Source organism: Perissodus microlepis, chromosome 22, assembly GCF_051167445.1.
Source record: "Perissodus microlepis isolate ML-2025 ecotype Zambia chromosome 22, ASM5116744v1, whole genome shotgun sequence".
Taxonomy (NCBI): Eukaryota; Metazoa; Chordata; class Actinopteri; order Cichliformes; family Cichlidae; genus Perissodus; species Perissodus microlepis.
In genome coordinates, this window is record NC_140481.1 from 20,207,434 (window position 1) to 20,234,796 (window position 27,363).

A 27,363-nucleotide genomic window follows, 5' to 3' on the forward strand; every position below is an offset into this window, starting at 1 on the left:
ATCTGCTTGGCCCACCGCTCGTGAACAGAACACTGTCTGCACATGCTAATAGGACTATAGTTTTAGTATTCTACCATTAGTTAACACTAGTGTCTGCAATAAATAGATGGCATTCATGTTTGGAATGGTTTATTTCGGTGTTTTAAGCTGGCTCAGATACTACCCTTTCCAAAAAAAAACAAAAAAAGCCCCGACATACCTGTGTGTGTTATTTTTCAAACCGATGTCCCGAGGCTGATGTTGAAAGGTTAAACGCACCCTCATTGTGACTCCAGATCTGTTGTTTTACTAGTTTTCATAGCACGAGTTCTGATGTGAGCAGAAAACAAGAAGCTCTCCTCCTTCAGAGAGATCGCAGCTCAACCTAAACTCTCATTTTCCAATAAAACCAACATATCAAAACAAAATCTTTAAGGCAAACAGACAGAGCTACAATGGAATTAAGGGCTGAAAGAATTTGGAAGGGCTAAAGCATTAAATAGAAATAGGATGACATTTAAGTAAGTATGTTTTTTATGAGGTTGAACTTCAGAATGGATACCCGTGTTTTCTGTATGTGCGAAATATCTAGCTGCACAGATGGAAACAGATTGAATGGCTCAGGGAGAAGACAAGGAACAGCCTACAACCCTTCTTTAAAAGCAAAGGAGTGTGTTTGATTACTGAGTACAGACAGGGGTTTACGGTGCTGTTATGCATCATTTTAAAGCAATGAAATTATTTCTGCAACAGTCGTGTCAGTGACCTAGTGGTTTAAAAATAAGTATAAATGAACTGCAGCTCTTCTGTTTGCTCCAAAACCACCAGCTGATTTAGTTTGAAGTAATACTGGCTGCCTGAATCTCACTCATCCTCCTTGCATTTCACTCACACTCACACACAAACAGCAGATCTGGCTCACTATCCCGAGTCCTGATCCTGTGTGTAGATAACCCATTTCCTACTGGTGAGAGGTTTTCATACACAAACATGAGAGGGGAGCGGGGGAAAGAAAGGAGTGAGCTAATATGTTTTTCCACTTACGATCACAGGGCAAATGCGTGTGTTTATGTCTATTTGTTCATCATCTCGCTTGCATCCGAGCCATCAACAACCTCGCTCCCCTCTCGTCCATAACAAGTCTTTCTAAGATGCTGTGCAAGTATAAATGCCACTGCATTGTTTAGAGTCACTTTATCCTCAGTGAACTATGTTTTCTTCAGAGTTCAGGTGGGCCCCTGTAATGAAGAAGATATAATGGTTTGATTTGCTGGTGACCTCACAGATGTGTGTTGAGGGGAATCTGCAGCCCGGCACGTTTTTGTGTGTGGAGAGTATCTGTAATGCATGGCTGGTTGATTTTCTAAACTTGGAGGACTGTTATCAAAGTCAATACTGTATTTAGCCCCGGTTTTGAGTTGGAGGACACACCCACAGGTTTAGGTACACTCTGTACCTGTGTGTGTGGGAAGATATTGCCAGTAGTACAAAACGTCTTCTAAGGACTTTGTGTCCTCTGCACTTCCACTTTGCTTGCTCCTCCTCTACTCTGTCTTGTATGCATTTTTTTTCTTTTTTCAGACTCCTTTCTTTTCTCTTCACTCTGTCATTTGCGTCTTCAGTCTTTGTTTGTATTTATTTTGACACGTCTTAAACTCGAGCAGACGTTCCAGTTCCACAACCTGCTTGTGGCGCTTTGAACTCATTAAGTAGAGTCATGGGAAAGTTAGGTGTGAGGTGATGCTTTACAAGTTTCCTTGTTGTTCATACAAAAGCAGACGAGGTTAAAGCCTCGGCAAGTTTAATGTTTGATCAAGGTGTTTTGGCCGTCATCGTGGTCATCAAAAAAGCATCCGGGATTAGAGTTGAAATGTCTTCATAAACTTAAAGAAGTCCTTTCGGCTTCTTTTTCAGGAACTTAAGAGCACCACGATCTGGATGACTGTGAACCTACGCATACGTCTAACTACAAGTCTCATTCATGCAATCACACAAGCACCTTTTTCTGTCCCTAAGAGCTTTACCTAACATTCACACACACTGCATGAGTGCAAACTAGGGGAGGCAGGGAGTAGACCGCTGACCTTCTGATCAACTTGCTACCTCCGGAGTCACAACCACTAATAAGGTGGTCCATACAAGATGTTCATATGGTCATGTGACCACAAAGCAGGAGAGGCCGGGTCGAAAACCTGGCAGACACCAAATGTGGTTTAAAAGCATCCAGATCTGCAAAACCAGCACCACATGAACCAAATCCTGGAGATTTGGATTATCTTGGCTGGATTCTTATTCAGATTATTTTAAACCTTTAAGTGATGAAGCTGGTGAAATTTAGTAGGCAATTTCTAGGTTTAACTGCAGAAAGTACAGAAAGTTATGGGAAAGATCAGATTTTCGTGTTCCTCTGGGGCAGGCCAAAGTCTGAACATACTTGGCTTCACCGCATTGAGAGCTTTTCGGGCTCAGCTGCCCAGGGTTAACGTTAACACCGCGTCAGTGAGCTCTGTTCTTCAATGAAAAATCTGCGCTCAAGGCGTATTTAAAGTTTCCCTTTCCAAAGTCTTTCTAAAGTCATTTGTCTCTTATCTTTGTGTCGTTTTTTTCTAATCTCCGTCTTCATCTTTACTGACTCATCCTGAGTAGAAAATGTCTGAGAGCTAAAAGAGGCTCAACTTTCCAATTAAATTAGCAAAAAGCTGAGTGGATGCCAGGAATGACTGGCAGCACATCGGACTTCTTTTGGGTTGTAAATCTTGGCTGCCTTTAGAGCTTCGTGGATGAAGCACACACCTTATCCTCACTAGCATTTGCAGTTAACTCTTAGAGTATGTTTTATCAAACAGGATAATTGCCATCTGGGACTAAGAGAAGGCAGCACAACTGTTACACTCTCAATCCCTTAGCTTTTTTTTTTTTTTTTTTAACTTTTCCTCTTGAAGGAAACAGCCTCAGGTTCAGTCAGTAACATCTGCTAAACTCTAAAGACCAAAAAGAATAAAATGAGCCATTCCTGAAAACGTACAACTGCAACTCTACCAAATTTAATGCAACAGAATTGAAACGCACAAACTCTACATCTGCATTTGAGTCACAGTAGCAGCAGGTGTCCTCTTCTTCTCTTCTCCCTCCCCTCTTTTGCAGCTTATAAAAACTCTTAGATGTGTCACTTGATGTAAGACGAATACAATAAAATAAAATAAAATCCTAATTACAGAGAAAATAACCAGATAGGAATAATTGATATATCTGCCACTGTATCTCAGATTCTTTAATATCTTGTTCAAAATTCAAAATCTACAGATGTTCATATTTAAGAAGGACCCAGTGAATAGCTTTCACTTTTAAAAGGTGCTCATAGGGTCACTGAATATTCATACAGACCGGTCAGGTATCCTGGGTCGGTGAGGAGAGAGGATAACTGGCTGTGTGCCAGTAATGTCATTAACGCTGTTAGTAATACTGCACTCAAACTAATGGTTGCACGCAAACACTTGGGCACTTTTGAGCTAATTTTCCTGCAACACAAGAAGAAAGAGTGTTCAATATGGGGTCCTTTTAAACCTTTTTATACCTGAGAGATTACACAAAGTGTCACGGGTTTAACTAAAGGTGCGGTGCTCTGATCAAACATCATCCCTCGTAGTATTTTAGCACATGTGGATGAAACGGTCCAGATGGTTTAATCAAGTCTGCGTGCTTGCACTTCGTCATTTGATATTCGTGTCTATAAAGATGTTTGTGAAAATGTTCTAATTTGAAAGTTATTTGCCTTTTTTTGACTGTGAGTCACTAAGTTTGATCAGAGCATTATGTTGTCAGTGCTGCAGATGAAAAAAAAAATACTGGAACTAAGTAAGGAGCTAATATAGCAGACCTTTGCATCCTTTCTCGTTTGCTGCTAATGATCTCAGGTTTGGATGCTGTTGCTGTTAGACGCATTAGATCCCAAATCATTTGTAATTCACCACAGATTGGTTGCAGCATGATGTAGTTTGTTGTTGTCATGAGCACGAGGCTGTCAGTGTAGGATGGCAGGTGGTTAGTCCTTTTGAATACAGTTTGCATAATAAAACAATTTAAATCTGCCATTTGAAGCACACTCACTCAATCACTTATTTATTTACTTATTTTTTACATCAGTGTGCCTAAATAAAAAAGGAGGCAAAAAGTTAGACGATCCATTGCACATCCAGACTCATTTTAAAACAGAAAATTGTCAATACTTGTATGTCTTGGCCCTTAGAATTGGGTTGGGTTCACTTTTATGGTTTAACTGACTAGCAAAAACCTGCCCTGCCGGTGTTTTTTGCCAGGCCTGAGGCCTTTTTTACTTTGCTCATGTATTAATACACAGACACGTCTGTTCATTTATCTTGTTATTCTGCTTATCTTCATTATATCACCGTATATAGTCGGATGTCAAAAATGTCTGTTCATAAACAACGACGATGCTGTTTGTTTTGAGCTCAGCTGCTACACAGAAGCTATATAGATGCTAATAATCCTGGTACCCTAGGCAGTTTATGTAGTAAGTTTAGGTTCAAGGTTCAAGGTTCTTTATTTGTCAGATGCATAGTTATACAAGTATAACACACAGTGAAATGTAACCTGACACGCTCCTCGACATGTGCAAAAATGGGAGGGGGGGATTGATTGATTGATTGATGTGTCTAGGAGGAAATAGACATACATACATTACTACAGTCATTACGGTATACGTTCATATCCATGGGCAACAGACGCGCTAGTGTTAGCTCCAGGTCCTTCTGCGACTTTGGCTTTCAGGCTATCAAATATAGTAATTTTAGACATATTGTGTATTTAACCAGATATGTTTGTGTTGCCATGGCGCGCTTTGATTCGCGTTACAAATGTTGGAGAGAGTGTTAGCTGCATCAAGTTTGAAAAAAGGGGCATCACACCTGAGACAGCTTTTGGTTTGCTGCTACATCGCAGGAGTCTCGCTCTCTTTCTTTAAGTATCACGCGGATCACATGAAAGCATAACCATAATATAATTGTTAAATTGTGAATCATCTCCACGGCAGTCCTATAAAAACATTTGAAGGTACTAGTATGCTTGGGATTAGTTTACAAATATTGACTGCGTCACGGCGATAAAAGTCGTACAGAATCTTTTATTCTTGTCATTTCCCTTTCATTCGTTATTTGTACAGCACCTCTCTTTGTTTGATGGCGTAAACTCCCAGCACTGGTAACTATTGTATGCTTTCTAAAGTAAACACAACATAGTTTTTTGCTGGTGTCACATTTCATTGCCCAATGTTAAGGCTAGCAGGTCTGGTGAGATGGAACAACAACAACAACATATGAGCAGAGAAGCAGAGCAAGAAAACAAAACCTACCTTGACTTACTTCCATTGACCTATATTTGCTTCGTTTATTTGTTTTTTTCCCCAGAAATAAGAAAGCAGTACCACACTGGATAAATCCTCACTAACAAGTTTTTACAACGTTACTGCTCTAGTAGCATGTTTCATTAGGTTTAATTATATTTATATTTTTGCATAATCACAATCAACTTGTCTGTTAACAACTACTGTAAAGTTGTGTGTTGCAACAGTTGAGCGTTGTTCATATTCGTTTGCCTTTATCAGCTTTAAGCATGTGTGTGTGCGTGTGTGTGTGCGTGTGTGTGTGTGTGCGTGTGTGTGCGTGTGATATTCCATCAGAAGTTTGGGCGGCGTCAGAACTTGTCATCTTGAGGTTTAGTGCAGTCCTGAACAGGTCGGGGCAGGCACTTGTCATTCTTCTGACTTGCTGTCATACGTGCTGATGTGAAACAATAATGTTGGTTACAAGACAAAAACAAACACACCGGTGTTTAACTGCTTTCAGCAGCCTCACGTGGTGAGCTTAGGGGTGGTGTGTGCGTTCTTACCGAGGTTTGAACTCACTCAGAGGCAGCTTTAGGGTTATGTTTTTATTCAAATGTCAGTGAGAGGCAAAAGTGTACTGAGACAGGCAGTGCTTGGCCACACTGGAGGCTGGAAAGAAGAAACGCACTAACGAGAGATAGAGAAAGTAGATATCACCTCCTCGGTCTCTTTTTTGGTGGGGGGTTTTTCTGCCTTGTCTGGCTTGCAGCTCCCTTGTGGTTAGCGGGGGTGTTTGTGGGAAGATGCACACTCCAAAACACATACATGCACACGGTCTCTTTAAAAGGGGGCAGCCCCCTTGGGCAGCCCCTTTGGGCCATGCATGTGGGGGTTGCAGTAATACAATGTTGGATAGTGGGGGGTACTGTAGTGTGCAGGGTTTGAGGTGGTTGAGCTACAGTGGTGTGTGTGTGTGTGTGTGTGTGTGGGTATGTATTGGGTCTGGGTGACACACGAGTACTCTGACTCTGGGGCAGAAGTAGGTCAGATCTGCTGTCAGCAGCTTGTCAAAACCTCACCGTAACCAGCTTCACCTATTCAGATGTGCAGGGCCGCTTTAACATCAGAGGCCTTTGATGGTCATTTGTTGGCCTGTTAATTTCTGGGTCAGCAGATTATCCTAATAATGATTAGAAATTAACCACACTGTAGACACAACGCTGACATCCAGTGTCTAGACAGGCTCAGATCACCAGGCCTTGCAGATTAAAACAACAGTGTGAAGGCACGTGCGTGGCCTCGGTGTTCAGCCTGTTTAACCATATAATAATAATTTATTGCAAATGTGAAATAGAGTGGTGTTCTTAAAAAGCTGAAGAGAGGCTGTGTAACATTTTAGCACAAGTCTAGCTTGCTGTCTTTACTTTAGCCTCAAACCTGGAAAACTTAAGGCCAGCGATGTCGTTTATTTTGATTTTGGAAGTGTAAGGTAAGCTTTCTAGCTGTGTTGTGTTTGAATTGGCTGCAGTTCGTATGGTGGGCCAGACAGAGTGCTAACTAGCCAGCCTGTTAGCTAAGAGGGCTAAAAATAAACATTAAGATGACCAGGCTATTACAGGCTGCTAAGCAAGCTGACACAACATACAGTCAAGGTCTCATCTCTCCTTTCCTCTCCTGTTTTATTTGCTAACGCTAACATTGCCTGTATTTCTTCTTTAATTCTAAAGAGATGATCACGATCCTTTCTCCAAAGTTCAATCTAAAATAAGTGTGAGCTTAAATAATGAACTGTATGTGAAATATTCCAGTCCTGTGACACAATCCTAGCTTTGACACAGACCCTAATTAGAAATGAATACAAGTCAATGTGTAATTTCTTATATAAATATGCACTTGTTTGTCGCTCAGATATTTACTCAGAGATACTGGCAGCTCAGCGACACAGGCACGGCGTCCTTGTCGTCACCAGATGACGCACCAGTCGTGCTAATTCATACAGATGCCACACTCAACATGTATGGATGCTTCTTCAGGATCCAATAAATTTACTACTACTCATAATATTTAGCATGCAGTGTTGATGCTGTGACTGGGTGTAAAAACAGGGCCACTGTTGAGTCAAGGCAGCACCACCACAGGAGACCTTGCATGTGTCGTGACGTGAGCAGACTGGTTTGCTCGTCAAAAGGACAAGAACACAACAGCCACTGATGAAAGAACTTGTTGATGTCTGTTCAGCTAAGCCATCGTTATCTGTGTACCTCTCTGTGCGTCTGTTTTCTCTGTTTGTTGTGGCTAATCTGTTGGAATAATGGGAATAATGAGATTACTGCTAAATTGTTAGCTGTGTTGTAGCCACAACATGCAGTAGTGTGCAAAAGCCTTGAAGTACTCACAAATGAGCCTTGAGCTCATTCCTATCTATTTTGATAGGAAAATTAGAATTGGTGCAGCAGTTTATTGAAACCATGAACTCTACGTCTAACCCAAGGACCTAGCTGAAAATGGATGGAAGAGCAGTCAGTGTCCTAGCAAAAACATCAAAAGAGCCTCAGAGAGCCTGAACAGCTATTGACTACTATTGACTAAGACAACTTGAAAGACTTTAAAGACTGAATGACAAGACAGTCTGGCTCCTTGGAAACAAAGTATAAAGAAATGATTGAAATTTTTCAGCCCATAAAACCAGATATAACCAGTGTAACTCTTTTATAATTAATTGAATTGGGCAAATTAAATTTTTATTTAGATGTCACTGCGAGCTGTGTGGTTGTTGTGCCGCAGGTTTGTTGACACGTCTGTAGTTCTGCTCTCTGACTGAAAACAAGGAGGCTCAGATTAATCGTCTCTCAGACTCAGCTGCTCCTAATTATGCTCTCAAGTGAATTTGGGTTAATGTTATTATATTAGTTTTGCCAGAGTTATGTAAATAGATCTAATATATCATTTCCCACACCAAATGAACACACCTCCTGCCTTATGCAAGTGGGTGGAATAATTTTATTCTAGTTGTTTGAGCTACTCAGATGCATAATATGCGCAGACATCATATAATAACACACAAAAGGAAATGAAGTTTTAGGCAAGAATGCACTGTGTGGTGTCTCATTTTCAAATTCCCTGATTTAGTCCATTTTGTTTTGTGGTGGGGAGACTTTTCTGACGTCACTAGTCAGCCTGTCAGTGACTAGAAGGTTAACCTTGGCTGAACTCGCAGTGAAACAATTTTTGTGGTGTCTCGTCATTTCGTGGCGACGGTTAAAGCAAACAGAGACATTTGGCGTCTATTTTGAGAGAAGGCAGCTGGGAGTTTCAGGTGAAGCTGGGACTGGGGATTAATTTAGAGCTGCTAGGACATCACAGGGATGAAACCAAGTCGGTGGCTCTTCTAAGTGTTTTAATATGCGTGTGTGTTAGAGTGCATGTAAGTGAACAGCACTTATATTATGTCATATTCATGCCACCCGGTATAGTGATCTAAGCGCTGTGTAATGAGTAGGAGATTTGTCATTGAGGCTACAGCACGTTGATACACATGTGCCCCCCCCTGTACTCCCTGCACTGCAGCACTGCTGCACCATAACACTAACAGCCAGCTTCCGTCTACCTCCCAACCTCGCTCTGTTTCTCTTGCTCTCTTATCCCTGCCATCTGCTCCCCAAAAACTGGCCAGTGGTTGTTTTTCATGGGAAAATCATCTACAGAAAAAGGCTGTTCAAGTCTTTTTGCACATGCAAAGGTTTGCGCAGCATCCTGCGTGTTTACATGCCGCTTTTAGGGTGTAGATAACTGAAATGTAGACAACAACAGAAGATAACTCAGGGAGAAACAGAACACTAAACATCTGCCAGCGACATATTTGTATTTCATTTTATCACTCTCGCACACAAGTGCACGCAAACGCAGACGCGCACACATTTTTAAAGCCACATACCGTGCCAACCAACAAAGGTTTTTTTCTTCTGAGACTTTCTTCAGTGTTGGAAACATTTGACTTGAGCCAACTCTCTTACCCAGTTAAAGGCCCTGAGAATTTCCTAGTTTACATAGCAGTCATAATAACTATGTGCGGTATTATGAATATCTAAGATATTTAGTACAGAAAAAAATTAAAAGGCTAATGTATAAATATACTAAAATATCCATGACTCCTGCTGCTGATACACATGTCTTGGCTTTGGATATCGGCCAATACTGAGTACACAACCAGTATCAGTATTTAATAAGCGATAAGCTGTGATCCTCAGTGTGAGTAAGAGACTGTGAATCAGTTTGTTTTTTTAAAGTCAGTCACAGTAGAGTACAAATAGGAAAACAACCTCCCTGCGATTTGTGAAAAATCTGTGACTCAAATCCATTTTTTTTGCATTTACTGACCGCTTTCATGTATCTGCAGTGACAAACTGGTATCCCAGAGATTGAGAGTGCAACACCCTCAACCTCTGTGTGACCGTTTCCTATCACAAGGCAAGTGCACAGGTCACCTGGTTGGAGGAAACCTGTCTCCAAACAGTTGCAGTCCAGTCACTCTTTGTCACTTTGGAGAAGGTTTGCAAATAATTGCTGTCACATTTATAAATATAGACAGCTTGATTGCATTTTGTTGGCAATCTGAGTCAGTCTGTGAGCTCAACCTTCTCTTTATATTAGAGACCGCAAATCAACTGGTTTCCCAATAGCTTTATTCAGGTTATATTCCTATATAAAAGGAAGGTTGCTGAGTATCTCTGTCATTTTGCAGTCGAATCTTTGTCCTGCATAAACTGCATAACATTTGTGGAGGAATTTCTTTCAAATTATGTGGAATCCCAAACAGGTTTGCAGTTTTATGCAGATTTATTACAGTTAATTGCAGTATAATACAAAAAACTGCAAGTTCGCCGGATTCAGTTGCAGACTGATAGCAGTATGACTGCAAGTGGTTGACGACATGGTCCCCGCCTTCAAAAGCAAGAAGATTAAAGGGTCATGGCACATGATTGCAACAATAATTTTGATTCTCTTGGGTGACTTTAGCATTAAGCAGTATTTAAAATTAGCTTAAAATTGACCCAGTTGACTACATCTTGCTAGATTGCTCTAAGAAGAAGTGCAATAAAAGCTTCCAAGTGTTAACTGTAACAAAACAAAAGAAAACAAAGAAAGAGCAAAGTTGCCAGCCGTCCACTCGTCCACAGTGTGTTTGCTATAAATCACAACTGAATCTCAGACCAGTGCCAACAAACAGAACTTGTCAACATGGCTAGCTGACTAGCTACAGTTAAAATTTCTAGACTCAAAAGCATTCACACCACATGGACACAAGTTGACCGTGACTCAGAGGGAGACTTTATTCCGAATGTAGTCAAGGTGTAAGGGCTGTAGATGTAATGGGGTTTTTTTGGAGATTAAACAGGCAGGCTGTGATAAAGAGAGGTGAAGCGTGGCTGGCACAGTGTGCAGGCAGACTGATGGCAGAGACTGGGTGAGCTGCCTTGGCAGACAGCTAGAGTGGGCAGGCAGGGAGAAAGGAGCTGCTGCCGGTGAGCTTGAGGAGCTGAAGCTTGAGAGCAGGCGGAGAGGTGGGGGTGAAATCTAAGCACAATGAAATGAAATTAGTTTAACTCACTCACAAACACAATAAACGTGATAATGGTGTCTCTCCTGTGATGTCTGTCAGATAGCGACTGGAGAGTCGAGTAGATGTATGGCTGATGATGAGCTGATGAGCCACCGGTTTTAGATGCTGATCGAATTGACTGCAGGAAATGTGAATGGTGCTACAACTACAAGTGACACACAGAGAGACAATAGGACAGGAAAACAAGAGACACAGAAGAAAGGAGACAGGAAGGAGTACAACAAAGGTCATGACACTGACAGCAGTCTGTGAAATTAGATTACACAATTCCCTGCCCTTTTTACCTTTCTTTGGATCACAAATCCTTAATCATAATAATGCACAATATTAGGCTACTGATCTTGGAGTAATAAAATACCTGCCTCTTTATTTTTATTTACTCAATGCACAAAAGCATCTGCAGCCCCTGCAGAATGTGAATTTGATCCTGGCGTCCTTGTAATCTATATGTACCTCTATATAGGTCAGCGTGGCATTGTTTACAGAGTGCACACGTGCTTCACTGCTCTGCAGCAACACAATTTATGTTTACATATGTGAAACAGTGATGATTTGAGAAAAGAACACACATAATTAATAATAATTAATTCAATTGGTCTGTCAGAAAAATTATGAAAAATATATATCATAACATCCCAAAATCCAACCCCTATCCCTCACATAATGCGTCTGATTAACAGTAAAACCTTTCTAATATTTAAAGTTATATATATAAAAAAGGATAACTTTTCATATAAAACAGGTTATCAATTATTTTGACTATCCAAGAATACCTTGAAAATGTTTCCTGATCTCACACCTGTGGTTACGTCTTGGTTACGAGTCAAGATTGTTGTTTGCACTCAACTTTCAAAGGTGTTGGTGGATGTGAGGGACAAACAGACTGAGCGGCAGAAGCAATGTGTTGCACTGTAATCAAACAAATCAAACAACGTGTACTCATTTTACTACAGCAGTCTGAAATTAAAGTAAATGTAGTGTGGATTATATGTTTCATGCTTTATCATATCTTATTCTGTCAGCATCCATGGTGGCAACCAACACTGTCGTAGACAAACAGTGAGATTGTAAAGAGGTTCGTTGTGCTAACACACATATGTGATGATATGGACTGTGGATCATAGCAGGACCACTGCCTTTGAGCAGAGTAGCCTCCACCATTAACTAAAGGTTAGCTTACTGTTGAGGCTACGCCTGGCTCGTGTCCCAGCTTCTGTAAAGTTAAATATCTACTGTACATTATACAGCTTCAGGTAGCCCACCATCGCCAGAGTACAATCATCCTTAAATTTGTGATTTGGAAATACAATAAGACCGACTAGATTAAAATAAATATTTGTTGCTGTCTCAAAAGTTGAACATATTTTACAGTATTTGGAATCTACTTGTTTTCAGTTCTTGCAGAGTACTAAGTAGTTGTTTTTTACCGTGCCAGCTCCTCATTAAAAAAATTTCTAGGCTGGTTTCGCTTTCCATGAGAACAATGTTTAAAACTGGTTTTAAACCTAACACCGAGCTGTGGAAGAAATTAAGTACTGCGCCTTTGAAACAAAATGAAGCCAACAATCACATATACGTAAGCTCAATTTTCTCTTTACAGCAGTTAAAACAACGAAAAAAAGAAACATGAAATATTTTCCGTGAGTTATTCACGTTAAGTTCAAATCGGGATTTGTTTGTTTGGGGTTGTGTGCTATGGGAAGCCGCTGGCTCCAACTGTTGTTGTTGCCGCTTGCTTTTCAGCTCCACCCCTGCGCCCAAATTAGATGTTCTCAGCTTTGCATAACTGATAAGACTTGCATGGTTTTCATGTCTGCAAAGTCAACTTGCTCTGCAGAAGCGAGTCATGAGTCAGCACTGAAAAAGAAAGAGGAGCAGGGGAACGGAGAAGGTGGATGAAGTGAGAAAGACAGCGCTCGCTCTGATTTCACGTTTGTGTCACAGGTAATCTGGTCTGTGGAGCAAGAATAAACACTCACTAAAATAGACTCGGGTTATGCGTATTTAGTGTGTGCACTGAAGAGTCAGAAATCCTCTGTGTGTGTGTGTGTGTGTGTGTGTGTGTGTGTTGCTCTGTGAGACATGGGACATGGCAGACTCTTAATTTGTCTGACCTTGAACTTCACAGGCATCTCCTTTGCTTCCCTCCTGCTCTTATTTTCCTCTCATCTTCTTCAGTAGGATTTTTAAAGGTTCATTGCAAGCATTTGTCTTAGTTGTGTTTCAGTCTGTGAGTGAGTCTTTCCTTGCATTTCACTCGGTTGCTCCCTGGAAAGCTGAGTTTCAGTTCTATATAAGCTGGTGCCGCATGTGTGTGGACTGATGATTAGAAACCATGCATTGCTGTCTGTGTGTGTGTTTGAGGACTACAAATGCAGGATGAATAGTGCTGCCTGAGCAGGAGATTGCAAACTACTGTCCTTAAAGGCACCCATCCTCATATTTACAACCTACACAAAATTCATTTAGGCCTAAAAAGGATCTGAAGAAGAGACTTGGACCATGGTGTTGGTGATGGTTTGCTATTAAGACTCGGGATTTCACTGTCAGAAGAGATGGATTAAAAGCTTCTTGTGTTTACCAAATTATTCAAATTGATTCAGCTCCTGTTTCATGGCAGTTTTCACCCTGTGCTCAGCATGTGTCCTCTCCCAGTCACTTGAGTTATTTTTGAGTATCACAAAAATGAGGCACGTCTCACATCCAGTTAGTTTTATGCATTTTGTTATAGGTTTACTTCCAGGCAGAGAAATGTCATTATATAAATGTCATTATAATACTGAAATCAAATTGCAGAGATGTAAAGCCTGAAATTGGCAGCGAGCATTAGGTACTATTTATTCAATCATTGTGTGGTAGTATATGACTGTATGCATTAGTGCTGCCGTCAGTTTTCACTAAAGCTATTCACTAAAATCTTGACTGTTACAGAAACTCCAGCTGTGTACTTTTGGGCAAAACATTTGCTAATCAAAGCTGCGTGACCTTAAATTTAAGGCTGTGCTATATAATACCAGTGCAATTTTTTTAACTTGACTTAGAGGTGTCACATGCCCATACCAGTCATATAGACTCCACGTCTAGAGTGCACAACGAGACAAGCCCAGACATGTCTGAGGGCAAGAGCTGCACATCAGAGAGCTGCTTCAATGACCCTTCAACAAAGCTTAATACATTGTTCCAGCAAAAGGTGGGAACAACAAACGTCACCACCCAAGCTAAAAACACAAAGCTCTTGCAGCTGGTGATTTAGACAAAAGTCAACTAATGACTGAACCGACCATTTCTAGAGAACTTGCTAGTTGCACTCATTTACTGTGCAAGTTTAGTTACTTTAGTTATTAATAAACTGAAGCAGTTATGCAGTTATGTCACATTTCTGCCTAAAAATCACTGGAAACTACAATCTAAGCTACTTTTGTGCTTACATTTTACTTATTGTGTGTCACTGCTATATTCCTGCCGCTGATACCTTTAGTGTCAGTACTGTCAGTGACTGTAGCTCATTTGAAAAGAATACACTTCATAAAGGCTGCTGCAATCACCAAGAAAACATTATTAATTGAAATATAGTTTTTAACCAGTACTTTCCACCCCTTTTAAATTATTTCTTTTATTTTGAGACCCTGATGGTGTCAAAACTGATTATTAATATATTAAACGATTAGCAGAAAAATTGCTTTAGGAAATTCTCAATAGTTTTTTATTAAGCAGTAAATTAAGAGCTGAATTTAGTGGTTGGCATAGATGAAGAAACCAATTGACATCCTCACGATAAGTATTTAATTGTGTTGGTACTGTATCGGTTGTGTTTTTCTTCTTCTTGTAGTTTTAAACTTCACATTAATGTGTGTACCATTAAGGGGGAAAAAAACTCATTGCTTCCCATGACCAGAATTGCAGCGTCTCCACCCTGTTGGGAACCATAAATTATGTCCACCATCACACATGAAGTATTTGGAGATATGTAGCCAACCAGATTGGAACATTTTGTTGGTGTTGTTGTTGTTGCCATGTTTCAACATGGAGACTTTCAGCACATCGCGTTCCCTCTGTCTTGACCGTGGAGATTCTGATGTTCTTTCTGTTGTTGCGCTCAAATCCAAACATAATTCACAGGAACATTTGGGGCATATTTGTATTTTAAATGTACGCCCGGAGAGAAGAGGGGCCGTTATGTAATCTGCTGCAGTGTGTGAGGTCAGGTGATGAGGGTCCTGTCTGTTTGTGCGCGATAAAATATTCAGGACCATCTTGAGGACATCATGAATCTTAATGAGGACATGTGAGTACACTAGGAGTGGAGGAAAGAAAGAAACTCCGTTGATCTGTCTCTTCTCCCCTCTCCCTCCATCGCTGGTTCCTCCCACCATCCACCTGTCAAAAACCCTCCTTCCTTCCACCCTTCCTCCCGTCACCGCTCTCCTTCCCTCACTCTAATTTTATTTACTTTCTCAATCTCTCGCTAAGAGGCTCGATAAGAGTCTTAGCACTGTTATTTTGCATGTGTGCTGTTCACGTGGCAAGCATTAGTGTGTGTTGGGTGTGATGAATCGTGCGGTCTCCATGGGTTTTAATCCAGTGGGCCACTGCGCACAAAAACACACACTTTGGAATTCGGCTCTGTGGGAAATTGTATTTAACTTCCATGCAGACTGTGTTTCTCTGTCTCTCCGTGAAGCGCGCTATTAGCTGAAGGCTTTCCCTTCTTGTACTCCTCTTTCTCCTTCTCCTTTTTAAAGATTGTTTTTTTTCATCTGCATGTCTGTCGTTTCTTCTCGCCACACACACAAGCCCTCTGTTTGAGACAGTAGCTCAACTTGAAAACATTTTAGCTCATAAAACACATTGCATTCTTTCATCCTTCCCGTCCAGTTTCAAAGACTGTCCGAGTGTCTGCACGGATGAATCATGTGCTCAAACCAATTACACCGTTTAAAAATGAACTCTTTTCATACGAGAGAACACATACGTATGTGTCTGCCTGAATTGTGGTAGAAGCATGCTGATACTTAAAAAAAACCCAAAAAACTCACACTTACAAATTCAAACACGTGTGACTTGGTTTGCCAAGTTACAGAAACAGACCTTTTCTCTATGCTGTGACCTTGTATATAACTTTGGTTTTATGTGTCCAGATTTGAGTTATTGGTGAGTTATTGGAAGGTTATTTTGTTGGTATTTTCACAACTTTTAATTGTAAAAAGCAGCAGAAACACTGGTTTATTTTGAGATGCTTATCCACAGGCTTTATAATAAAGACTTTTGAAGATTTAAAAGTTGTTTAAGGTATAAATAGGAACTTGTTTTCGAAAAGATTTTAATTTCCCATTTTTCTTTTGTTTTTAAAATCTTTCGTGTCATTACTTTTTTTTTTTTGCCAGTATTTCGCTACGTATACTCGCTGGCCAGGTTGTTATTTACACCTTGGTAGTATCTTCAGAGCTACTTTAATTCTTTGTGGCACAGAATCAACAAGTTGGTGGAAACATTCCTCAGAGATTTTGGTCCATATTGACTTGATAGCATCACACAGTTGCTGCAGATTTATCGGCTGCACATCCATGATGTGAATCTTCTGTTCTGCCACATCCCAGAAGGTGCTTTACTGACCTTCTGGTCACTCCAGAGGTTATTTGAGTATCTTGGTGAGCATGTGAACCTGTTCTTAGCTGACAGGAGTTGCACCTTGTTTGATCTTCTACTCTTCTTCATACCATGTGCAAGTGTTTTTGGTTTTTTTAGTTATTGCCTTCCTGTCAGCTCAAAGCAATCTGACTTCTGGCTTCAACAAAGCATTTTCACCCAAACAACTGCTGCTCACTGGATATTTCCTCTCTTTCTCTGTAAACCCTAGAGGTAGTTGTGTGGGAAACTCCCATCAGATCAGCAGTTTGTGAAAAACTCAGACCAGCCTGTCTGGCACCAACAACCATGCCCCTTTTTAGAGTCGCTTAAATCACCTTTCTTCCCCATTCTGATGCTCATTTTGAACTTTAGCACACCATTTTGATCATGTTTCTATGCCTAAATGCACCTCGTTGCTGCCCTGGGATTGGCTGATTAGATATTTGCATTAACAAGCAGTTGAACAGGTGTATCTAATGAAATGGACCATAAGTGTAGATTGCATATGCATCGGTGCCAAATTTTATGAGAAGCCTGTTTGCACTGTGTTTTATACTTGCTGATAAATCATGTAAGAGAAAAAAGAAACAGCTGTAGTTTATTTTATACAAGCTCAGTTGTTGTTTTTGCAGCTGATCGTTATCACCTTCAAGAATAAAACCACTCCCTCATCTAATCTCAGCTGATGCATGAAAAATCACATCACTCGCACCTTCCCACACCTACCGAGCTCATTAGGAGATAACAGTAGGACATGTTTAAGATTTAAGCAGCTGTAGCTCACTGCTGTTTGTCTCTCCTCTTGCCATTTTTCTTCCAGATTGATCGGCCATTCGATGGGGATTTTCAGAGGAGCTCCGCCTACCGTCGCCGCATTCCCTCCTCCTCCGACCCCCTCCCCCCGCGACCTTTTGATCGCCCCCACCCACTCCGTCATCCAGCCCTCCATCCAGCCCTCCATACAGAAAATGACTCTGGAACTCACTGAATGGTCTTCTATATGGATTTTTACTGCTTGTAATAGACAGTAAGAAAAAAGAGGCGCAAACCTCGATGACAAAAAAGCCATAAACACCCACAACACACACACATACACACACACACACACACACCCTCACACACACAACAAACACAGCTGCACACACAAACACTTTCATACCAAATAAAGCTGTTTTGCAAGCAGTTTCTCTCACACCTTGACGTGCACACACAAAAGAAGCAAGTGCACAAAGCCACTCTTGGAATGTACCGCTTACTCTTCCCATGAAATTCAACTGCTTCCTTTATTTTTCTGAGATTCTCTACAGGCCTTGAGAAAGCTGATTTTATTTGATTTTTTTCCCCTTCTTCCCAATTTAAACAAGGATTAAAAAGGTTGGGAATTTCAATTTGCAGTGTTTTTGGAGGACAACTTTAGAGGACAGCTGATTGCTAATTGATTTTTTTTTCTTCTTTTTCTGGATCTGTGATACATCTGGGGATAGCAGATTAGTTTATCTGCAAATATTTAGTGTCTTTAACCTTTATAGTTTTAGTAGGACCCAGTTTAACATACATTTTATTACCTCGCAGGCTGGGAAGCATCTGTTACAGTTATTCAGCACTTCTTGAACACTTAAGTAATAGATGTAACAAGTGTATAACTAGCAAGTTACAACCACTGATTGCATTTTGTAGCTTGTAAAGATTGTAATGAAGTTACTTCTAGAAAGTCACTACTCGTTTTAAAGTACAAGTAACTTGAATTGAGGAGTAGTAGGAGTAGTATTGTTTTTGTACTGTAGTATTGTTAGAAGGGGTGCGCTTGTTTTCCTGTTGCTTGCATGCCCTCCAACATGCCTCCCCAGAACACAGAGGCTGACACCATGCAGGTCGGATCTCTGGTGGGTGGGGTTAGCAGCAAAAACTCCACCGCATCAGGCTTGGATGAGGAGAAAGGAGGAGCAGGAGGCGAGACGGATGGATTGGGAGGCGGAGGCGGAGCGGCAGAAGGAGGCCGAGGAGGAGAGGAATCTGCTAGCGAAGGATCGATCGAAGGGATTCCTTTAAAGCGATGGGTGATGCACGGAGCCGTGATGTTCGGTCGGGAGTTCTGCTACGCCATGGAGACAGCGCTGGTGACGCCTGTGCTGCTGCAAATAGGTGAGCAGAGTCCAGATGATTTACATATGAAACATAGAAAGCCAACATCTGCAAAGTACTTCAGCTGCAAAATTGCTGTTTTTTAAAAATATCCGTTTCATGTGTTTTTTAAACTGTAGTTCAGGATCTACATCAAACTACAACGACCAAAATTATTAATTCACAAAAAAAGGGAGGAAAAGAGCAGCAAGGTCTCACAATAAAGAGCAGCCACTCACAAAAAATGTTGATTCTGTCCTTCTGGACGTGGCGTTTTCAGTGGGAGAAAGAATTTATCACTGGCTAGCTCACTGCTATCAGTGAGGTATAAAGTAGAGCAAAGAGTGTGTTGAAGACATTTCATGGTGTTGTAGAAAACATTTACTTCTAAGGATCGATGTTGGGATAAGCTAATGAGTGGAGCTCTGCAACATGTGCTTGACGTAACCAAGGTACCAGGGTTGTGACCAGCACTAGGCTGTCATGTGGCCCGCCCATGGCTGGGTTAATTAATTGGTAATTCTAAACCGGTTGTAGGTGTGACTATGAGTGTGAATGGTTGCCTGTCTCTCTGTGACAGCCCTGACCCAAACTGACAACCTGTCCAAGTTGTACCCTGCCTCTTGCCCTATGACAGCTGGGATACGCTCCAGATGCTCCAACCCCTCAGATGGATGGATGGATGAAACGCTGTTGTCTATCTTTAAATTGTAATGCCATTTAAGGGGACACCTTAGCAGCTAAAATGTCAGAGCACATATCTCATCTCCCCTTCACCTTGTTCGGATCTGCTTGGAGATTACCCGGCTTACACCCTGCCTCACAGCATGCACACACAGAGAACCAGACCTCCGGTCACAGTGGGCATGCTGTCATTTGCACCCAGTGTCATCTTTGACAGCCTTTTGAAAATATGCCAAGTCCAGTTCTGTCTGGAGGGTACTGGAGTCTGTAGAGGAGATGGAGAGGGTGTGAAGAGAAAAATGTGAGAAACAGCCATAGCATTATTTGTAGTTTCCATGTAAACCCCCCCTCTTGCTTCTTTTTTTTCCTCTTCAAATTTCTCCTTCCCCTTCACTGACATTAGCGCGATGTCCTAGCTTACATAACCAAGGGGACATGAATAGGAAGTCGCTCTGTGGACACCGTGACTCCTGGCCGGCTCACCCGGGATGAGCCGCCACAGGGAACCGGGATCCCAAACATGCACTTCAAGTGTTTGTTGTGTCGAAGGCCAGCACTGAGATCAGCCAAATGTTGGAAATTTAAAGGCTTTCAGCTGAATTCAAAAGATTGGTGTGCTCTTGATGCGTAATATTAAAGCAGGAAAAGGCATCACAAGTAACAAAAAAATATAGTGTGTCTCCTGTGGACACATTACACGGGGGAGTCGCTGCATGTTTTGGTTCTAATTTTAGCCCCGATTTAGCTGCCCTAGCCTAATTTTTTTTAGATCAGAATATGTCTGAGCTCCTCTTAGTAGATTTTGAAACTGCCGGGAGGTACAAGCCCCACAGATTAGTCTGCTAAAACTAAAGCAGACAGAACAGTGACTTTATTTGTCACTGAGAGGAAAGATAATCCAGTCATGGTATTTGTGTTTTTCATTCATTTTGACCTTTGACTCGTCATAATTAATGAGAAGGTTGCCTTTCATCTGAATAAAGGAGATTCCAGTCAGTACAATACAGATAAACCGTGCTTGTTGTTATTATTACTACCAAATACTCCATGCAAAGCATTTTTACTAATAAGTTACAAATAAAAACGTGTACATTTGCGTCACACGTCGCTGACAAAGTGACACGCCTGCAGCTTCGACAGACTTGCTTTATTTTAGGCCTGGAAAAGACTACAAATGATGTTAAGATCTTGTGAAGCTAACGTGCCTATCATGTTAGCAGCTGCTGAAAATTAGGTCGATGAGAGTGAACCAAGACTGTACAGTCAAGATCTGTAAAGTCATAAAACAAGCTGAGCGAGGGACTGCAGGGATTGGAGTTGTCTGAGAGCTCATTAGTATGAGAGATTTGGGGAATAATGTAATAATTTCAACAAACTGTTTGGAAAAAAATGGCAGGTTGGAATTTACTTTGCTTGTGGTGATCTTGTACTCTCTGTGTGACATTTTGGCAAGATTTTACTTCCCGTCCTGTTTTGTCTGCCATACATCATGTTTTGGATAGTTTAGCAGGTCTAAAAATGGAAATGAACTCCATGTATGCTTTGGTTAACCATGGAGAGTTTTCCTCATTTCCTGTGCATGCTGATTAGCCTCATGGATCTATTAATAGATCTTAATATGGCATGTCAGCACATCTTTCTTCCAGTGGCAAAGTAGAGCTAAAAAAAATCCCCTGTGGACCAGAGTTATTTTTCCTCATAAAAACACCATTGTAAAGTGTTGACAGGACCATTATAACAGAGCTGGAAAACTGCTGGCAGAACAAACAAGGTGGAAGCAAACCTGGAAGAGGAAGTTTTATTATGGCTTTTGGGTGAGCCACTTTGTTTTGAAATAGAAAAGGACTTTTCAGTTCTTATTTTACAACATCCAGAACCATCTTGAGCGTTTGGTTTTTAGATCAGTTTGGAAGTTATACGTCTGTGTACGACTACGTTTCCCCCGACCCTTCACAGCCACAAAGGTTGCTTGTGTTTGCATTCATTCATGTTTTTAGCCTGCTAAATGAAAAACAAACAGATGTAGTACCTGAAAACAACCCCCTCCTCTAACTGTGGGCAGAGCTCCAAGTTTTGGGATAACAATATCCCGCCCTCCCACACCCGCTCCTCTATGTAATTAGTGCTCTATGCACTGACTGTAGCTACTAGAATTAGCTAGATCGTCAGTAAGCTGGCTGGTTGGCTCTGCCTGAGTGAAACCATTGTATGTGTAACCCCACAACATTGAGGTCACAGAAGGGGAGAGGGTGTGTGTCTGAGTGTGTGTGCAGCTGATACAATTTGGTCAAGGAGCCCATATTTACACAATGCGGAGAAAAGCTAAGAAACTTCTGCCTTACAAGGGCTTGTGCGGGGAGCATGCCGAGCTCTCGTCTGTTCTTATACAAGGAGGCAGGCCTTTCCCCTAAAGGCAAGGGCACATATTGGGGCTGTTGAGACAGTTATATTTATAATTTAGGCATCAAATCGGACCAAATTGGGCTTGAGTCTTGTACAGTCTGGGCTGCTAGTTGAAAACAGTCGATATAAGTGAGATAAGATGATCACTGTGCAGCTTTTGTCCTTGTTTCTTGCGTTCAATTTAGTAAATTCATTTAAAGTCAATTTTATTCATATAGCACATGTTCGCAACAATGATCATCTCAAGCTGCCATATATTGTAAGGTTAAAGATTCACCAATATTAGAGAAAACCCCACAGTGGGGATGACAAACTCCCTTTGTTTACAGTAACAAGTGGGCTCAAAGAGGGCAGCCATCTTCTGTGACGAGTTAGTGGGTGATGGGGAAAGGAGGAGACAAAAGAGGTGCGCAGAGAGACAAGGATTCAATAAGGAAAGTTTTAAACCTAATCTTAGCAGTAGAGCAGGTGTGTGTTTACTAAACCCAAACTGGGAGCTTGTTCCACAGAAAGGGGTCTGATAGCTGAAGGATCTGCCTCTGTGTACCCTGCATCTTACCCTGTAACAGCTGGGATATGCATTGATATCTTACGTACCCTGAAATGTTCTTGTTTATTTCTCTGTAAACTCTGTGTTTGTGGCTATTTTTTAGGTCATTAAAGCTGCCACACAGAGAGGCGAAGAGTCTTTTGAAAAGACGTTTTGCATCCAGTGCACTGCCTTTGATTTGTTCTGCTTGACCTGCAGGGACATTTTCCTGTTGTCTTTGTTGAAAATCACCCTCAGCAGGAACACCACCTAATGCTCACACAGAGATAAGAGTGAAAGGGAGTCAGCTCTACAAATGGGATTAAGAAAAGTGATAAGGTAAAAGAAAAAGAGCAGCGTGGGGGGTGGGGGTGATGAGTCCAGACCGTGTGCTGTGTCGATCTTTTCGGTTATGAGCGTGTCACATTACATAATCAGCTTTCTCAGAACTGACCTCATAGGCAACTCAAGACAACTAGTAAAGCATCAAAATACTCGTTATTTGTCTTTATCAAATATATATGTATATATGTGCAGCTCCATACTAACAGCAGGCTGTTGGACTAACGTCAGATTAGGGACGTTATCAGAAGCATTGTGGTGTGAGAATTAAGTACCTACAGATACAAGGCAGTGCGTAAGAATCATGACAAAGAGTACATTTAATGTGAATACAGCAGAAGCTCGTGTTGGTTCATACAGAGTCACTTATAGCTCACATAGCCATTATTGTTTCACTTAATTTTGAGAACTGGATGTAATTTTATGAACCCCGTCGAGTTACACCCACTGACCTCAAAAGTCGCTGTGTTTTGAATTCGATTAATAGAATAGAATAGAATCAAATAGAAAGTCTTTATTGTCATTGTATTCAGAATACAAACATAATGAGATAAGAAGGTCTCGCTTGGCAGAACTGTAAAAAAAAAAGAAAAAAAGAAAAAAACAGCAGAAGCACACAGACCCCACCCCCTACACACCCACACCCACACACACCCACACACACACACACACACACACACACACACACCTGGAGAGAAAAGACTCTCAGCACTCACTCACCTACTAAAAATTGTTATATTTTCTTGAAATTTCAACTTTCCTTTGATGCAGATGAGCTCATTTCAGTTATTTTCAGCAGTTTGTGTTATTTTGCTCACGTTCCTAAAAAAGTAGATTTCTTTTTCAATTATTTCACGGAACTGGCTGATCCTCTAATGAAGAAAGGGTTCGGTAAATCAACTTAATACAATAAAAAAAATTGATAAATAAAAACGAGCATGAGGCTAAACAATCTCAGGAGTAGCACAGTCTGATTCAAAGGTCTCTTTCTAACCCGTAATTATTTATAATCTGTTTATTTGCATGGTTGACTGCCCACCTTTGCAGCAATGCCACCATTGTGTTACCCAAAAGAGTGCAGGCTGGCAACTCTACAACTTTGTTGTCCTTCTTTGGTGGCCTTCTTAAGGAAATTACTTCAATCCAAAATGAAACGACCTTCTCTGCGGCCCAAAGGTGGAGCTCTCTGGATTAGTGTCTTCACCTTTTACTACATCTGATTTCCTCGAATTCTGAAAAGCCATGTGCCTCTTAATATTTGCATACCAAACTAAATGACCCACAAAGTGGCAGTTAAAGTTAATGAAATAATGAAACCATTTGAGTGCTTGTTTACTTTACTAATGCATCGTGGCACGGTGCCGCGCCGGCTTACTGGAGGCCAGATTTGCCAAGTTTGCTACAAGCAACCTGTTATTTTCAATCTGAGACCTTTTACCACATGCCAGTCTGCGCGTTAACTTATCTTTTGCTCCGATTTCATGGGAGCTAGATAGTAGCTGGTACCCTGTTGTCATGTCACAATAGGAAATCTGCCCCCGCTGTTTAATTTGCAACAAATCAGCTTGATCTTACGCTGTTTATACTTGCATGCCAGGTAACCTAATCCACTGAGTGATCCTATCATGTTCACTGGTCTAATCTAGCAGATGACCTTGCAGACACTGTAATACAGGGTTACATAAATGACTGGCTTGATGTCACACTCACTAATCACTATAATCTGACCAAGTCATTCAAAGGATAGAAAAGATGGAGGACAGAGTGACAGAAAAACGTTTTTAAAACGCCTGCATTGGTGAAATGAGGGTTTATCAACACATAGCTAGAATATGGAGGTAGGAGAGAAACATCTGGATTGAAAAAAATGTGAGAAATGGGAGCCACTGTGTGTAAATCACAATCAGTCCTCATTAATCGTTTTACGCTTCTGCCTGTCACCACAGGGAAAGAGAGAGAGACACACACACCAGTCTGTTCAGTTATTTGAAGTCTTCTTATTTATAGCATTTGGACTCATCACAGCAGTAACTTTGTTCATGTTAATAACTTATCACTAACACAGACACTAAAAGTGTTTTTATGAAAGAGTTATTTGCACGTCAGTAGCTTTGCACAGTGGTGAACCACGGATGCCAGCGGTTCCCAGACTGTGGCGTGTGGACCGTTAGGGGTCGTTGAGAGGGTTAAACTGTAGTCAGAGCAGCAGCATAGGTTACTTTCACAGATCTGTTTTTTTGCATTCGTGACATAGTGTAGATGCAGAGTCAACAAATACTTTAGTCAAAGACATATTATAGGTGTGCTATTTTTCCACCCAGCAGGCGATAAGCCAGGTATGTGAGTGCTATCGGTATACAATATGCGAGGAATGCAGAACTGAATGTGTGTGTGTGTGTCAGCACATTGTTCCCGCCCCTCTCTCGCTACAGACAAGCAAATAGCAAAGCTCTCAGGTGATGATGAGGGACAAAGAAACTTTGGGGGAAGCTGTTTTTAAAAATTCTTTTCGTTTTATTAAGACGATTATAGTTGTAATCAGTGGCCTAAGGAATTTGTTTACAGAGAGCACCCTGAAACATGTGGGGAAAAAACCCTCACAAACAGTTAATATGAATAAAAATACAAAATAAGAAAAAAAGACAGTTAAAGTTCAAATATGCGGAAGGTTGTTGGTTTGAAATTAGGAGGAGGAGGAAACATAAACCCAGCCCCAGGAGGGTAACAAGCCGTCATCTGGCATAAAAATCTCTGCCAGGTTGATCCATACACTGCGGTGACCTCTTGGGAAACAAGAGAGCAGCTGTAAGTACTTCAAAATGTAAAATGTTTATGCCCTGTCCAGGATTCTCAGTGTGACGCTGGCCCCTGGCCCCCTTCTTGCTCTGTTTGGCGTCAGTGGGAATAAGGTGCTTCTACGGCCTCTAAAAGACAGGCGTTATCATTCTGTTCCCTGTTGGCCAGGAGGGCAATCCTACTGAGGTGGCGGGACGCTGCCCCTCCCACTCACAAACAGTGGTTAAATGACCTCATGTCGTGTCTAAAACTGGAAAATTTCTGCATTTCAAAATCTATAAGAATTTTTCAGCAAACTGTCTTATGTCAGGTGTGGAAACACAGTGTACAGGTCTAGAGCAGTGACCTGGATGGGAATGAATGGGATTATTTTGCAGGGATTATGTTATTTGGGGAAATATTATACACATGTTTATATTTCTCTCTTTTTTTTTCTTTATTTCCCTTTTTGTTTTTTCTTGTTTTTTCTTTTATATCACAGCCTTAAAGCTAATTACCCCGAATGTACAGATCATCTGTAATCCTGTTCTTCTCTTTTTGTTTATATGTATAAAAGAAAAACTCTTAATAAAAAGACATTGTTTAAGACCTATAACCTGCTAAAAGGTATGCTAAATGCAGAGGTTTGACCAGCAGTTGTTATCTTTGAAAATAAATCGAGAACATCAGCATAAATTTATGTTTTAACACAATAAATTGTTTACTCTTGTAAGTAACTTCATTGTAAGAATTTATTTTTAAAAAATCACAAAGTTGTGCTTCATTTTAGGGGACATCTGTATTGGAGAGATGATGCTGAAAAAAATCAAAAACGTATTTGTTATTAAATTTCTGTGAAATGCCTGTAAATTATTTTAGCACAGCAAAGAGGCTGGCGGAGTTGCCTCATGTTGTTGGATGTGCAAATGGTGCTTGCTTGTTTGGGTTTTGAGCTCACCGCAGTTTTGTTTAATAAGATTTGTGCGATATGGAAATGAACCAGATGTAAATGCAAACCTCATCATGCATTAACAGCTGACCTGCAGCTTGCTCAGCGCATCATTTATCCTAACCTCAGAGCACCGCAGTGGTATAAACACGAGGCTAATGTGACAAGAAGCTGCTCAAAGTTCTTTTTCTGTAACTCAAATTAATCACAACACACATGAAAACAGAAAAAAACCCAACCACACCTTAAAAATCTCTAAAGGAGGAAGGAGATTTACATCAAATAAAAAAATAATACAAATACTATACAAATATTTGTTTCACAATAATAATAAAAAAAGGTTTTATGGACTTTATCCAGAAGCCTTAACACTGAACTCACTGTTTCCATTCCTTTTTTTTTTTTACAGCTTTACTTTTTTATACTTCACACTATACAAAACAAGTTGGACTGCAGTCAGTAATAGTGACCAGAAATCCATAAAACCAAGAGTGAAACACACAAACACACACAGGCCCAACAACAGCCACAAAACACATCAGTAATGGTTGGCCTGAGGGCAGTTGGGTGGATGTGCGAGTGTGTGTGTGTGTGTGTGTGTGATTGGGTGATTTTAAAAGAGCAGAAAAACATCTGCTCTCTCACTGCCTCTCGCTGACTTTGACCGTATATTAATGAGAGGAAGATGGATGAATACTGACAGACTGGTCCTGTGGAGTTGTTTACTCAAATAACTCCACACAGGACTTTCACTCAAGGAACTGGTGCTCAAATCCCACAAAAGAAGAGTATTTTTAGTCTTTTGGTAGTTAGGTTGTTGGTTAGGTTTAGAAATGGATGATGGTTTGGGTTAAGGCTGTTCTTTTGTTTTTTGTTTTTTTAACAATTTAACCCAAATCTCAGAAAGCTGAATGTCCTACTTTTTTTGGAAGATGCACTTCAAAGGCAAATAATTCATGTCCATGTACAGATAAATATAAGGGATTATATTT

The 27,363-nt window shown here is 40.8% G+C and overlaps 1 protein-coding gene across 1 annotated transcript in view; it reads left to right on the forward strand.

Moving 5' to 3' along the window:
- slc45a4a (solute carrier family 45 member 4a) overlaps positions 1-27,363 on the forward strand; it is a 54,544-nt gene that overhangs the window by 2,802 nt on the left and 24,379 nt on the right. Inside the window, exon 3 of the mRNA XM_084920282.1 lies at positions 17,389-18,710. Within this exon, the coding sequence (XP_084776408.1) occupies positions 18,392-18,710 (319 nt within the window). The 5' untranslated portion in view covers positions 17,389-18,391. The remainder of the gene's footprint in view (positions 1-17,388; positions 18,711-27,363) is intronic.